Source organism: Octodon degus, unplaced genomic scaffold, assembly GCF_000260255.1.
Source record: "Octodon degus isolate 3935 unplaced genomic scaffold, OctDeg1.0 scaffold00058, whole genome shotgun sequence".
Taxonomy (NCBI): Eukaryota; Metazoa; Chordata; class Mammalia; order Rodentia; family Octodontidae; genus Octodon; species Octodon degus.
The window spans coordinates 2202032-2217125 of NW_004524634.1; the positions used below are offsets into that span (position 1 = coordinate 2202032).

The following is a 15094-nucleotide window of genomic DNA, read 5'->3' on the forward strand; positions in this document are numbered from 1 at the left end:
AAGAAACAATAATTCATAGGGAATGGATTAATTTATTCACTTTTAAAAGACATCATAACTTTGTGATAGTAAATCATTCTATCTTGAATAAAAATAATTTTCTCTGTTTGTCCTGGGTTTGTTTTATATTTTTCTGTAAGAGTTTATTCTTTTCCTTGTACCTTTTTTATTATTTGTATTACCAATTGTTTTATGAGTGTTGGTTCTTCGACTCTGTTGTAGATGGGAATTTTTTGTTGTTGCCTCATCTAACTGCCTATCATTGGCATGGAAAAGAATACTGATTTTTATATATTTATCATGAACATGAGTAAGTTCTTCTATTCATCCTATAGTTTTGTGTGTGGGTGTGTAAGTGTGCCTTTTAACCAAAGCCTTTTAGATTTTTCTAAATTTCCAATATTGTCTGAAATAAAGGGAATTACATCTTTTTTACACTGGCATACTTTCACTTTGAAACAAGTTTGGTTTTACACAAAAATAAAGATAAGTGCAAGAGACCACCCTTTTACCCAACTGTTAATGTTTTACTTCATTTATTCGATCATTTGTTCAGTGTGTGGAAGTAAGTGTATATATCATTTTTTCCTGACTCTTTCAAGGTCATATTATGCCCAAATACTTCATGACATTTTCTATTCTCTTCCATAGTTTCTTTTTTTGGTAGAAGCAAATTTTGGAAATTAACATTAACACTATACTTTAATCTACCATCGATATTCAAACTAATCAGCTTATTTATAAATTACTATATAGCATTTTTTTCTTTCTTTTCTTTCTTTTCTTTCTTTCTTTCTTTTTTTTTTTTTTTGGAAGAACCAGGGATTAGAACTAGGGCCCTTAAAAAAAAAAAAGAACTAGGGCCGTTGCACTTGCCGGGGAAGCACTTATGCCACTGAGCCATCTCCCCAGCCCCAGCAGTTTTTTTCTATCCACTATGAGGTCCAGCCTGGAGTCATGTATTGAGGTTAATCATTATGTCTGTTTTACTTCCTGTGGTCTGGGACATTTTGACAGTCTTTCATTGACATTTTCAAGGAATACAGTCCCCTCCCACTATTCTTATTAAAAAAATAGACAATGGATTTAGCATTTCAACAATGAGAAGCTATTTGTGTTAGTTTTGATAGCGTTAGAGTAGTTGCCTTTCATTTCTGTTTTACCTAGTTATACTAGAAACAGTAGCTTCTAAATTTTATCAAGTCTTTGTCATCTATTTACATAATTGTAGGTGGTTTTTCTTTTCATTTTTGTTGGCAGACTCTATTATTATGAATTATAATGTCAAATGTTAATAAATTATCTGATGCTGATTTCTCTAGTTCTGCATTCTTGGAATAAACCATTGTTTATTTGTTTCCTATTCTGCTTGATTAGACTCATAATTTACTTGGAGTTTCTGCTTTCAATACTTAGTGTACAAGGGCCAGGGAGATAGCTTAGTGGCTTTAAGGCCTGCCTGGCAAGAGCAAGGTCCTGAGTTTGATCCCTAATACAAAAAAAAATAAAAGTCTAAAATTAGTCTACAGTTTTCTTTGGATTACTATATTGCATGTGGGGTTGAGGAGCTTTTCATTTGATAGCATCGTTTCCTTCCAGTCTTCATTCATTTCATTTTTTGTCCTTACTCCTTTAGTCCTGTTCGTATTCCTGGTTTGGTGCTCCAGTACGGTGTTGGATAGAGTATCAGCAGGGATTTTTGTTTTGCTCCTGATTTTCATGGCCATGCTTTTTGCATTGAAAATATTTTATGCGTTGGAAATGATAAAATGTAGGTTTTTACAATGCTTCTCTTTGGGGATGAAGAAATTTCCCTCTTATTCTTGTTTTTAAAGAGTGCTGTTGTTCTTTGTTCTTTGATTCTAACCATAGACAATTTTTAAACTTCTTTCAAAAACTTGGCATAATCTGAATTTTTAATCCTTGAACCCATTAATAAGATGAATGACATAAATTGACTTTCTGATATTGGAGTAACCTTGCATTCCTGAAAGAGTCCCAGATTTCTTATTTTCTATATGTGTGTGGGTGTCTATCTTCACTTTTGTTTTTTAATTTTTTTCTGGAATTGTCTTGATTTGTAGTGTGACCTTCGTTGTACATTGTTGCATTTGATTTGCTAATAGTTAGTTGAGGATTTGTGCACCCAGGCTTGTGAGTGGGATTGTCTGCAGTCTTCTTGTAATTATTTTATTTTGATGCCAAGCTTATGCTAGGCTCATAAAATGAATTCAGTGTAACACTTTTCCTCCCAGGCTTGTGAAAAGCTTAAGTAAATTTCAAATTGATTTGTACTTGGAGTGTTAGAATCCACTGGTATGACTGAGTCTGACGCATATTTGTGGAGAGGCTTTGAACCATTTATTCAATGTCTTAAAATTATCAGATCATACTGGCTTTCTGTCAATTTTAATTTGTTTTGGTTTCAGCTGTGTTCTTCTAGAATTTCACTAATCTTATCTGAACTCTTTATTTATTTATTTATTTTATTTTATTTTATTTTATTTTATTTATTTTTTGCGGAACAGGGATTGAACTCAGGCCCTTGAGCTTGCCAGTCAAGTGCTTATTCTACTGAGCTATCTCCCCGGCCCCTGAATTCTTACATATGTTTTTTTCCCATAATTTTATTGATAAACAAATAGCAATGAGACAGTTTCAAATCAAATTGGTAGGACAGTTTCAATAACTAACACATTGCATACATTCTTCCTAGTGGTTAATCGTAAATATGTTGTATAAAGTTGTATTTATACTTCCTTTCATGACCTCTTCAGTATTCTCAGTCTGTTTGTGCCATTTTTATTCCAGCCATCATTTATTCCGGGTTTTTCTTTTTTCTTAATTAATGTTGCCTATTTGTCAATTTTATTAAACTTTTCAGAGAACCTGTTTGGGTTTTTTTTTAACATTTCAAAAAATTTATTTATTTGGTACAGCTCTCACTAAGCATCTCAGACTCAGTGATCCTCCTGTCTCAGCCTCCCTAGCCCTGGGATTATAGGCGTGTGCCACCATGCCCGTTTCAGTGGCTGGCATGGAATGTGATACCAGGGATGGGACCTGGGTCTTGTGCTTGGCAGGCAAGCGCTTAGACCACCAAGCTACCTCCCAGGCTCCCTGTTTGGTTTTCTTGACCTCTATTATATACATACTCATTTTTTGTTTTAATGATTTTGTTCTCTTATTAACCTTTTTGGGGGGTTTTCATGCTATTTGTTTATTAACTTCTTAATTTACATAATTTTAAGCTTTTTCTTTTCATTATCAATCTTTAAACCACATATATGTTGATACATAATATTTGTTATTGTTTAGTGCTGAATGCTTTCTGAGTCTGTAAGACCTGCTATACTTAGATGCCTTTATTCCCAAATATGTGAGGTTTTCCTGTTTCTTACACCAGTTTCTCACCTACATTGATTATGGTCAGAGAACACGGTACCACTTTGTGTATTTTACAGGCCTCGGCATAAAATGATGCTCTTCCTATTCTTGTCTACATAATCTGTCATTTGGCTTTGATTGCTTCTACTTTAATGCTAGGAGTAATTTACTTTTTAAAAAATTCTTATTCACTTTTTTGGGGGGAGTGGGGATCAAACTCAGGACCTTGCACTTGCCAGGCAGGTGCTTATGCTGCTGAGCTATCTCCCCTACCATATTTTCATTTTGTTTATTTATTTGTTTTTTTGCAGAACCAGGATTGAACTCAGGCCCTTGCACTTGCCAGGGAAGTGCTCATTCCACTGAGCCATCTCCCAGGCCCACTATTTTCTTTATTTATTCTTTTCTTTTCTTTTCTTTTCTTTCTTTCTTTTTTTTTAATGGTACCGGGAATTGAACTCAAAATCTTGTGCTTGCCAGGGAAGCACTTATTCTACTGAGCCATCTCCCCAGCCCTATTTTCTTTATTTTTAAAGAAAATAAGACAGTAAAAAAATTAGAAATGATTCAGAATTTCACTAAACAGAATGATAGAAATTCAACAGTGGTTGATATATTGCATATTGTTGTCTTCAAGTTAATTGTTAGATTGCCAGATGTACCCATGCAAAATTGGTTAACACTTAGAAATTTTTTTCAAATTTTAGGGAAGGGTCTACAGCGTGTTCAGGGTCTCACTACTAGATGAGATTCGTAGTGATCTGCTTGTTTACAGCCTCCCAAGAGCTGGGATTACAGGTGCGTGCCACCACACCCAGTCTCAATTGCTGTCTCAGCACGCCCTGGGGGCGGGGCCGGGGCCAGCATGGCAGACCTAGGGATCGAACCCCTGGCCCTGGCTCCTCCTTGCAGGTGCTTTAATCTGTGGAGCTATTTGGCCAGCCCTAAAACTTATTTTAAAAATTTAAAAGGAAAAAAATTTAAGCATTAACTGCTCCTTTCAATAGACCAGTAGATGGGGCCGGAGAGATGGCTCAGTGGAATAAGCGCTTCCCTGGTAAGTGCAAGGGCCTGAGTTCAATCCCCAGTTAAAAAAAAAAAAAAAAAAAAAAAAAAATTCAGTAGACCAGTAGAAATCAGCAGTACAATTATCCAAGCTATCCTGTGTATGTACATATACATATTTCATTTTCTCTTCCTTCTTTCTTTCTTTTCTCTTTTCCCTCATCCCAGTTATTATATCTCTTTGAACAATTTCTTTCACTTTCATAGTATCTATTGTACCTTTCAAATTTTATTTATTCTTTCAGGTTTTTACACTACGGAGACAGTACATTTTTTACACATGTGAGTCTGATTTATTTCACTTAGGAGCATGGTCTCTAGTTGCATCCATTTACCTATAAAAGCCTGGAGTTTTTCCTTTTTATAGCTCAGTAACACTTGCAAGCAAATTTAGAGGAGCACTTTTTTTTTTTTTTTTTTTTGAGACAGGGTCTAGCTATGGAGTTCAGGGTGGCCTTGAACTCACTGTGTAGTCCAGGCTGCCCTCAAACCCATGGTGATCCTCCTGCCTCAGCTTCCTGAGTTCTGCGATCACAGGCATGTGCCACCACGCCTGGCTAGAAGAGCACTTTAATTTCCCCAAATATTAGCAATTTGGGAGAGGGAGGATTGTCTTTTTTATTACTTCTTGTTGGATTAAGAGTATGTTTGCTAGGGGTCCAGGGAGATGGCTCAGTGGAATAAGTGTTTCCCTGGCAAGCGCAAGGGTCTAAGTTCAATCCCCGGTTCTGAAAAAAAAAACAGCTAGTAAGAGTATGTTTGCTGGGTGCGGTGGTTCACACTCATAATTCCAGCACACTGGGAGTCTGAGACAAAGGACTGCAAGTGTGAACTCAGTCTGGGCAATTTAGTGACTTAGACCCTGTTTCAAAAGAGTAGAAGAATAGCAGCACAAGGCTAGGGATGAAGCCTCTGGGCTCTGCCTCCAGTATCAAAACAAAACTCAACATGGCACAACAAAAGGCTTGGCTTAGACTCTAAAGTCGATCTGCCATTGAGATGCTGTATGCTCCTCCTAGGTCCTGGCCCTGAACAGAAGTGCAGGCACCCGAAGAAGCTTTAACTGCCCCTGAGGATTGGGGCAGGGAGGCTCCTCCAGCAGAGCTTTCTGGCCAAGCTTAGAGTGCCCCCGAGGTGTTGGTAAAGACAGCGATGCTGTGGTCCCCAGAGCAGGCCTAGGAAGCAGAGCTCGGGGAAGGCTCCAACTGCCTCCCTGTTGGGGATGGCCCTGCAGAGACAGCCTGGCTGGATTTTCAAAGTTGAGTTAGAATTCACATGCCATAAACCTCAATCTTTTAAAGTAAATCCAGGGCTGAGGAGATAGCTCAGCTGCATAGCACCTGCTTGTCAAGCAGAAGGCTCTGAGTTTGATTCCCGGTACCAAAAAATTAAATAGGTAAATAAATAAATAAAGTGAATTCATCACTTTTAATATGCCATGTTTTAGTTTATGGACATTTGGATTGTTTCCTTTTTTGGCCATTATGAATGACGCTGGTAGGAAGATTCATGGACAGGTTTTTATGAGGATGTAGGTTTTTCTTCCTCATGTATACACCAGGAATGAAAATGCTGAGGGTCAGATGGTAACTCTCTGTTTAACCTTCTGAGAACTGACAGGCTGCTTTCGAAAGTGGCTGCTCCATCTTCCACCTCCATCCCAGCAGTGCGTAAAAGTTCAATTTTTTCCACCCCCCAGAAAACATTTGTTATCACCTGCCTTCTTGATTACACCAATGTTAGAAGTGGCAGCTCATCATGATTTTGATTTTAATTTCCCCAATGATTAATGATGTTGAGCATCTTCTGTCCTTATTGGCTGTTTGTATGTTTTCTTTGAACACATGTCTATTTAAATCCTTTGATGAAAGGATTTTTAAATCCTTTTAAATCTGCATTTTTAAAATTCCAGAACCCCCTATCCATTACATGTGACTCAATTCCAGGCTATGGTTAGGCAATCAAACTGTGTATCCACGATCAGGGAGTCAATTTCCCAATGCCTGAGCAGAGAAAAAGATTTCATCAGCCCGTTTCCTAGTACTTAACATGGCCATAGAGATCTGGAGGGCCACCATAGTTGCTCCACTTTATTAATCTTTTCTGAGGTGCCAGGCACATTGCTACAGCATTTACATGCATTTTCTTTCTTTCTTTTTTTTTTTTACTTTTTTTTATTTTTTAAATTTATATTTATTTATTTATTTATTTTTGACAACTCATACAGAATTTTACTTAACAAAGTAATATGAATTTCACAGTATTTGTTGTAATACATGGTATTGTCTTACAACCAGCTATTCATATTACTGCATTTTCTTATTTACTGGCCATAGCAGTTTTACGAAGCAGGTATTACTATCGCCATCACCCTCATTTTAAAGCTGAGAAGACTAAGTTTCATTAGTTAGTGACTTAAATATTTAACAAGTTGTTAAGGTTACTAAGTGACTTCCAAAGTAACACACAATGAAGTGAGAGAGCTGCGATCCTAACCTGGTTCTCGAGCTCTAAATTCCAGGCTCCTGACCATCCAGGCACATGTCCTTCCAAAGGTCTACCGCCCAGCTCCTCAAGTGCGTTTCCAGAAGTGCCTGGGCACAACAGCGCAGGACACTGGAGCAGAGGAGAGTGAGGGAGGCCACGGAGCTTTGGTTCTGGTCTCACTGTGACTCCGGGCTGCTCTCCCCAGTTTGCCCAGTATGCTGAGATCGTCAACTTCACCCTGCCTGACGGAACCCAGAGGAGCGGCCAAGTGCTTGAGGTGGCTGGAACCAAGGCTATTGTTCAGGTAGGTGGCATGGACGAGATGTTGGCTGGGTGAACCCACAGACAAGCCCAGGAAGTTTCCCACACTATCTTACTAACTCTGAAGATGGGAAGTTACCTGTTTCCCTGTAAATACACTGCCCAGAGGTGGGCACAGAGTGCCTAGAATGGAAAGCCCTGTTCTTTCCCGCAAGCCCCTCACCCAAGAAACTACCTTTTGTCCCATAGGTGTTTGAAGGAACCTCTGGAATTGATGCCCAGAAGACCACCTGCGAGTTCACAGGGGACATTCTACGGACCCCAGTGTCCGAGGACATGCTGGGTAAGGGCACGAGCTGGGGTGTTGGGAAGTGCCCCTCTGCCCGCTGCTCTGGCTTCTCTGCCCAAGCTCCCGCTCCCTGCCGTGTCATGGGCTGGTTGTGTGTCTGTCTCGCCTGTGAGCTCTCTGAGGGCAGAGATTATATCTCATCTTCTTAGTTCCCAACCCTCGATCAGGGTCTGATACACAGCAGGTGTTCCATTATGGGAAAGCAGGTTCAATAAGCCACAAGTTCAGCAAGTACTTGGCCAATTGGGGGTCAGGCTGAAAGCCCTATATGTCCCCAAATGTATCTCAGCACCTGCTGTACCTGGCCTGGTCACCTGCCCTACGCCACCCGGATGGGGACACACACACACACACACACACACACACACACACACGTTCCAAGTCCTGCATCCTCCCCCTTGGAATCACTGTCTTGGGTCAAGAGGACTGGACAGGATGGGGACATGGGTCAGTGCAGATGCTGGAAAGAGGAGAGCTGGTGATGGTGTGGAGGCTGAGAGCACTTGGGGACTCAGGTGGCCCTGGTCATCCACACACACCCCTGCCTGCTCTCAGGTCGGATTTTCAATGGCTCCGGCAAACCCATTGACAAAGGGCCTATGGTCATGGCGGAGGATTTTCTGGACATCAATGGTGAGTACTCGGAGCCCCTGGGTGGCTTTCAGGACCCAGCCTCCAATTGCTTCCCATCCCCAGGCATCATTTCTGCCACTCTGTCCTTAGAAGGATTTTTTTTTTTTCTCCGAATGCATTCAGGGCAGGTTTGGCTGGCTTGAGTTGTGGGGTTCAAACCACAGCAACCTTTGTTGAAGCAGCCACTTAAAGAATTGAGCTAAGGGGCAGGCCCCCGACTCTGTCCTTAGAAGTTGTGCCTAGACACAGGACACTGACCAGTGTCAACCCAAGGCCAGTCAGAATAAGGGACAGGTCAGGTGGACGTGAGGGCAGGAAAGGCCTCCACGGCCCCCAAATCTTCCACTGAGCCAGAACACTGCCCTCAGCACTCTATATCCACCCCTTGTAAAATGGTGTCATCACAGCACAGTGCTCTGTGCGCACCCCCAGGGCCCCTGTCCTCATCCTGAGAGCTGTACTGGGCTGGTTTGCAGTAGCAGACCCAGGCCCTTTCGAGTGGAGGCTTCCTCTATGCTCCAAGCCATCAGTTTACTGAGGGAATGGTGGTGCCCATGGAAGCCCGTGACTTGCTTAAGGCCACAAAGCAAGTCAGTGGCAGAACTCAGAACACCCCTCTGCTCAGAAGGGCAGTGCCCAGGTCACCTCAGGTCATCTGTCCACTGGCCGGTAGGGAGTAAGCCTGGTTACCTTCACCCAAGGGGACTCAGCCTGAGTCCCCACCACCCACTAGCTTGGCACACGGGCAGTGCTGTCCAAAGTAGTATGGACCTGGCTGCTGAGACTTCATCCAACCAAATGAGAAACATTTTCACTTCCAAACCACATTCTATAGGCACAGTGGCTGCACCTGACTGGGGCTACACTGGGCAACACATCCTCGGTCACCCCAGGAAGTGGGAGTAGTACTGCTCTGGAGTCTGGGCAGGGTTGTGGAAGACAGAAAAGGGAGGACCCCTGAGCATGGCTCCATCATTGCCCTTTCCAGGCCAACCCATCAATCCCCATGACCGAATCTACCCTGAGGAGATGATTCAGACAGGCATCTCTCCCATTGATGTCATGAACAGCATAGCTCGTGGTCAGAAGATCCCCATCTTCTCAGCAGCTGGGCTCCCCCACAATGAGGTGAGGCTTGTGGGGCCAGTAAGCATGGCCAGCAGACAGGGAAAGCAGAGGCCCAGACTCCTGTGCCCAGAAGGGAGTGGGGTTCCTGCACCCAGGCTGGCTCTTAGCCTGCACCAGCCCTCTTCCATGTCCAGTCTCTGCCCCCAGCAGGCCTTGCAGCTACCTCAAATCAGTGGAGCATACAGGCTTTTGGGAGGCCCCAGTGTAGAAGACCCTGCTCAGCAGAGCTGGCCTGTCCTTGTATTCATGTTCCCTGGTCCGCGTCTACTCCACCACCATCACCAAGTTCATACAGTCAGTTCTTCTCACAGTGGCTGGCATGACATTTCCTTCCCTGCTACTCCTGAATGTAGCTCACCTCAAAATGGTCTGGGCGATCTGAACCTTGCTCGCATGCACATGCATGCATGTGGGCATACATCCTGGCTCCACACATTGCAGGCTAGGGGGCAGCTCTGTACCTATAAAGCCCCAGCAGACTACAAGAGGGACAAAGGCTCTCACCTCCCTCCGCCACACTGCCATTTGGAACCACTTGTTCTGCCCATCTCCTCATGACTAGCACCCATCACCCTTCCATAGCCACAGAACAGCCCTTCCTTCATAAAAGACTGTAGCATCTGCAGAAACCCTGCACCTCTGCAGCCTGGGACAGCCCCTACCAAAGGCCGGGGTAGCAGGACACATGGAAAATTCTCTGTCCTTCTCCTGGGGGTGGTGCCTGAACAGCCGCCCTCCCAACACATTCTGCTCAGATTGCAGCCCAGATCTGCCGCCAGGCTGGGCTGGTGAAGAAATCCAAAGCTGTGCTGGATTATCATGATGACAACTTCGCCATCATCTTTGCAGCCATGGGGGTAAGGGAGCCACCTGGGCCTGTTAGCAAGTTCTAAATCTGCAAGCAGGCAGTTCTGCCTCTCTTAGGCCCTGGCACAGCCAGACCTGATAGGTGAGTCACAATCCTTCCTGAGAAGCCATCCGAGTCCCTGCCAGACTGGTGGGACAGCCAAGAATATGACTGAGGCAGGCTCTGTGACCAGCAAGGGATGGCCCTTGAGGAACTCCATTCCATAGGCCACGTATGCTGTAAGGTAGGCTGAGGGTGGCTTGGAGCAGGACAGGGAACTTGGGGAGACCAGACAACTTCATGGGATACCAAAACCCCTCGCAGATCCAAGAGAAGGATGGGAGGTGCAGGGTCGGCACTGTGCAGAGCCTGACATAAACAAGGCCAAGCTTCTCTGGAGGTGCTGATGAGTCCCTCCCAAGTCTCAGGGTTGCCCCCAGGGACTGTGGTGCTTTTGCCCTTAGCAACTGTGTCAATGCACAGGTTTCCCTGAAGACAGCTGGGAAGGTCCAGGCCCTCCCCTCGGGCTGCAGAGCCCTACCTGCAGCCCTCCCTTCCCTGTGTCCAGGTGAACATGGAGACAGCCCGGTTCTTCAAGTCTGACTTCGAGCAAAATGGAACCATGGGGAATGTCTGCCTCTTCCTGAACTTGGCCAATGACCCCACGTGAGCCCTCCCTGATGCCCAGACTGCCAGGAAGGGGTTGCCCCATCCCCCTACAAAACCAGGGTACCAATGGCCAGAGCCTCCCACAATCATAACCATGAGCCAGGCTGAGAACAACTGGGATACTGAGGCATGAGAAGGGTTGGGAATGGCCCATGGAGAGATGGGGGGGCAGCCCATGGCTGCTTCTGCAGTCTGCAGCCCCTCCATGCTTTCCACAGCCTTCATCTGGTCACTGTCCTAAGTCACAGCCCCGCATCCCAGGGTCACTTCCACAACGTCACCACTAAAGAGATCACTTCTCTAAGCCATTTGTTTAGAAAAGCTGGAGTTCTGAAAGTTTAGAAAATCTAAACTGGAAGTTTAAATCTGGGAAAAATGAAAGACAAAGTTCTAATAAACTATCCTGGGTAGTGAGGGTACTTCAAAAACTAAGGGCCAGGGGGCCAGGGAGATAGCTCAATAGAATAAGTGCTTGCTTGGCAAGCGCAAGGGCCTGAGTTCAATCCTTGGTTCCGCAAAAAAAAAAAAAAAGAAAAAAGAAAAGAAAAAAAACTAAGGGACAGGATTGTGGAGGCAGTGATGGCATCTGTAAGGGGAAGACCCACGGGCCTAGAGGTGGAGATGGGGACATCCTGGAGCCAAAGGAGCATGTTCCGAAGGACTCGAAGGGGGCAGGGTAGGCAAGCATGAGGGCCATGCATATGAGGTGGGCTCACCGGCAGTGGGAGAGATAGTAAGTGAAGACACGGCCCTGAGGACAGTGTGTGAGCTCCAGCTCGCACCCATGGGAACTTCCCCAGAGGAAGAGGGACTAAAGCAGGCACATGTGCATTCACCTGACTCCCAGTGTGACGGTGATAGGCCAAAGTGACAGGCCAGAGTCTACAGGGCCAGCCCCATCAAACACTCCTGGGCCTCCCCACCCCCACTTCCCTTCTGGTCTCACCTCTGTCTCCTGCCCCCCCAGTGGCAAGAGAGGGAGCTGTTGGACTTGCAGGAAACCAGGACCTGACATGGGGCATAGGGCCACGGCTCACCTCATCCACCCCCCTGCCACAGCACAGACCAAGCTGCCTAGATCACCTGGCACTCAGCGCTGGGCTAGGAGGGGTGCAGACCTGGCTGTCCAGGCTCTGCGGTCACCAGCTGTGCCTCTCTTCTAGGATCGAACGGATCATCACCCCACGCCTGGCACTGACTACTGCCGAGTTCCTGGCCTATCAGTGTGAGAAGCACGTGCTGGTCATACTGACGGACATGAGCTCCTACGCTGAGGCCTTGCGGGAGGTGAGCTGGCTGGCAAGATGCGCCGAGTTCTTCCCCGCCTCTCCCAGGGCACAAGTTCCCGGGTGTCTCCTTGAGAACAGAGTGAAACTCTCTCTACCCAGGCCCACTCTGGGGCTCAGTCACAGCCTGGCCATCCTTCTGTCCCCCACCTCACTCCTCACCTTCTGAATATCAGCCTCTCGGCCCCTTCCTCACCTCAGTGCCCATGGTATTATTGCAGGTCTCAGCTGCCAGAGAGGAAGTGCCTGGGCGCCGAGGCTTCCCAGGATACATGTACACGGACCTGGCCACCATCTACGAGCGGGCAGGCCGTGTGGAGGGCCGGGGAGGATCCATCACACAGATCCCCATCCTCACCATGCCCAATGATGGTAGCCTTCCTCATGGCTCCCGGCTCTCAGAATCCCCATATCTCCCTTTCCTATCCAGAGAATGAGAGCGACTATGCTGCTTTGCAGAGATGTGCAGCAGCTCTGGCCCTCCGTCAGGGTGCATGCTACCCTTTCCTTCACCTCCCCCATCACTCTCCTGAGACTAAAGCCAGGTAGCCCTGAGTGGGTGGAGACCTGGACCCCATCCAAACTGAGACTAGGGTGTTCTCCTGCAGATATCACTCACCCCATCCCAGATCTGACAGGCTTCATCACTGAGGGACAGATCTACGTGGACAGACAGCTGCACAACAGACAGGTATTACTCCCTCCTCAACCCCAAAGACAGAATAACAGGTGCCCACCACCCCCGGGCCTGCATGAGGAGCAGTGGGCCGAGGCATGCACCTGGGAAGGCTATGTGGTTCAGAGTATGGGCAGAACCCCACCCACATGCTGGGAATATGAGAAAATGATCCCACCTTTCTGAGCCCAGGTAGGATTCTTCTTCTATGAGATATTAAACAACACCAATGCATTGTGGGAGGTAAAATAAGTTGCCATATTGAAAGCATCTGGAACATAATAGACACTAAATGAATACTAATACTCTACTTTCCACTTACTTGCTTTGATGAGCAGAAAAGAAGGGGTAATTGACACAAACAGGCTGCGCATAAGGTGTCAAAGTATCAGAATATGTGTCTGTCCTGTCCAGAGGCTAATGGCTTACCAGTGACTTTTCTTCTTTTCAGGTTGTTTCTTTTCAGCTCCTGTTAAGTTGAAACCTGATTTTTTTTTTTTTGTCCAAATAGGCAAGCATTTTGAAGGATATGACACCCCCCCCCCCATCAGGGATTGAACTCAGGATCCTGCGCTTGAAGCGCTTATTCTACTGAGCTATCTCCCCGGGTCTTTCTTAACAACCATGTTGGGTCATCTCCCCACACCCAATGTCCTGTCTGGGGCCACACGTGTAGATACCGGCCCCAGAATTTATGAGAGAAGGAGGGGTGTCTGTAAGGTGAATGGGGACACCTTGCCTAAGAACCACGGGAACAAGGACAGGCAACGCGCGCAGGAAATAGAGCCTGCACTCTCTCTACCACTCACTTGTCCTCTCCTAGATCTACCCTCCTATCAACGTGCTCCCTTCCCTGTCGCGACTGATGAAGTCGGCCATTGGGGAGGGTATGACCAGGAAGGACCACGGAGATGTCTCCAACCAGCTGGTAAGCTGCAAAGGGCCAGGGCCTTGGGGCTTATTGTTTCAGAAGTTGGAGGTCTGAGCTCCAATCTGGACGCCAAGCCTCTCCCTGGCATAACTGCTTGCCATAAAGGAGTCCCCAGCCCGGGGGGTGACACGGCTACTCGCATTATTCCCGGCAGTATGCCTGCTACGCCATCGGAAAGGACGTGCAGGCCATGAAGGCGGTGGTGGGGGAGGAGGCGCTCACCTCCGAGGACCTGCTCTACCTGGAATTCCTGCAGAAGTTCGAGAAGAACTTCATCCACCAGGGTGAGGCGCACGGGGGCATGGAGCCATGACCTCGCCAGCCTTTCCCGCCCCACACCCGAGCCCTAACCCTTCTGCTCCGCCCCAGGTCCCTACGAGAACCGCTCGGTGTTCGAGTCTCTGGACCTGGGCTGGAAGCTGCTGCGAATCTTCCCCAAGGAGATGCTGAAGCGCATCCCGCAGAGCGTGCTCGATGAGTTCTACGCCCGCGAGGGGGCGCCGCAGGACGCTGCGTCCGACACGGCGCTCTAGGCCCGCTCCCCTGCACCCCTGGCCCGGTCCCGCCGTGCCCGCTGCGCCCCACCCCTCCCGCCCCACCTCCCCCAGCCCCACCCAGGGGCTCACCGCTTGGAAGCCCACCTTCAGCCCCTGCACGCTGTGGAGGTTCGCAAACTCCATCTCTCTTCCTCCCCTCGCAGCGCTGGGGAAGAACAGGAGGTTGTTAAACCTGTGACCTATGCCTTAGTCGGACACGAGCGTCTGTATTTTTATTTTAAATGTCATTTTGTAAGCGTGGCACTGAAATCCAGCCCAGGGCCTCCTGCGTGCTAAACAGGTTCGATCCCACGGGGGTGATCCCTCAGCTGTGTATTTTAATGGAAAATGAGAATAACTGAGGTGAATTTACCTTCAGTGAAAATAAGATTGGCTTAAAAAAAAGTTAATTGATAAAGGTGTGTAGGTGATGGATACATGAAGTTCATTAAACTTTTTTTCTCTAAAATCATATGTATTCAAGAGGCTGAGTCAAGAGGATTAAAAGTTGAGGCCAGCCTGCCTGCACAACTTAGCAAGACTTTGCCTCAAAATGAAAATTAAAAATTAAAAAAAAAGTAAAACGACTGGAGACACAGCTCAACACTTCTGGGATTCACTCCCCAGTACCACGAAAGGAAAAGGAGCAAACAAAAATCATGCTAATGCCTTAAGAGGTGACAACAGCATTCCTCTAGGAAGGTATTATCTTTCTAAAGATAAATCTTGCTAAATTTCTTGAGTAGAACTTGAGCTCAGGGGCCATGGGAGAGAAAATCATAGCCACCCACGATTTTTAAAAACACCTCTGCCTGAGAGATGCTGGGGGCAATTTGGTG

General features: G+C 46.4%; 1 protein-coding gene across 1 annotated transcript in view; it reads left to right on the forward strand.

Annotated features, from left to right (window-relative positions):
• Atp6v1b1 (ATPase H+ transporting V1 subunit B1) overlaps positions 1-14653 on the forward strand; it is a 28460-nt gene extending 13807 nt beyond the window's left edge. Inside the window, exons 3-14 of the mRNA XM_004634059.2 lie at positions 7145-7243; positions 7450-7543; positions 8105-8182; positions 9171-9310; positions 10066-10167; positions 10726-10823; positions 11990-12113; positions 12334-12484; positions 12721-12803; positions 13612-13716; positions 13874-14003; positions 14089-14653. Of these exons, the coding sequence (XP_004634116.1) occupies positions 7145-7243; positions 7450-7543; positions 8105-8182; positions 9171-9310; positions 10066-10167; positions 10726-10823; positions 11990-12113; positions 12334-12484; positions 12721-12803; positions 13612-13716; positions 13874-14003; positions 14089-14252 (1368 nt within the window). The 3' untranslated portion in view covers positions 14253-14653. The remainder of the gene's footprint in view (positions 1-7144; positions 7244-7449; positions 7544-8104; positions 8183-9170; positions 9311-10065; positions 10168-10725; positions 10824-11989; positions 12114-12333; positions 12485-12720; positions 12804-13611; positions 13717-13873; positions 14004-14088) is intronic.
• The last annotated feature ends 441 nt before the right edge of the window (positions 14654-15094 follow it).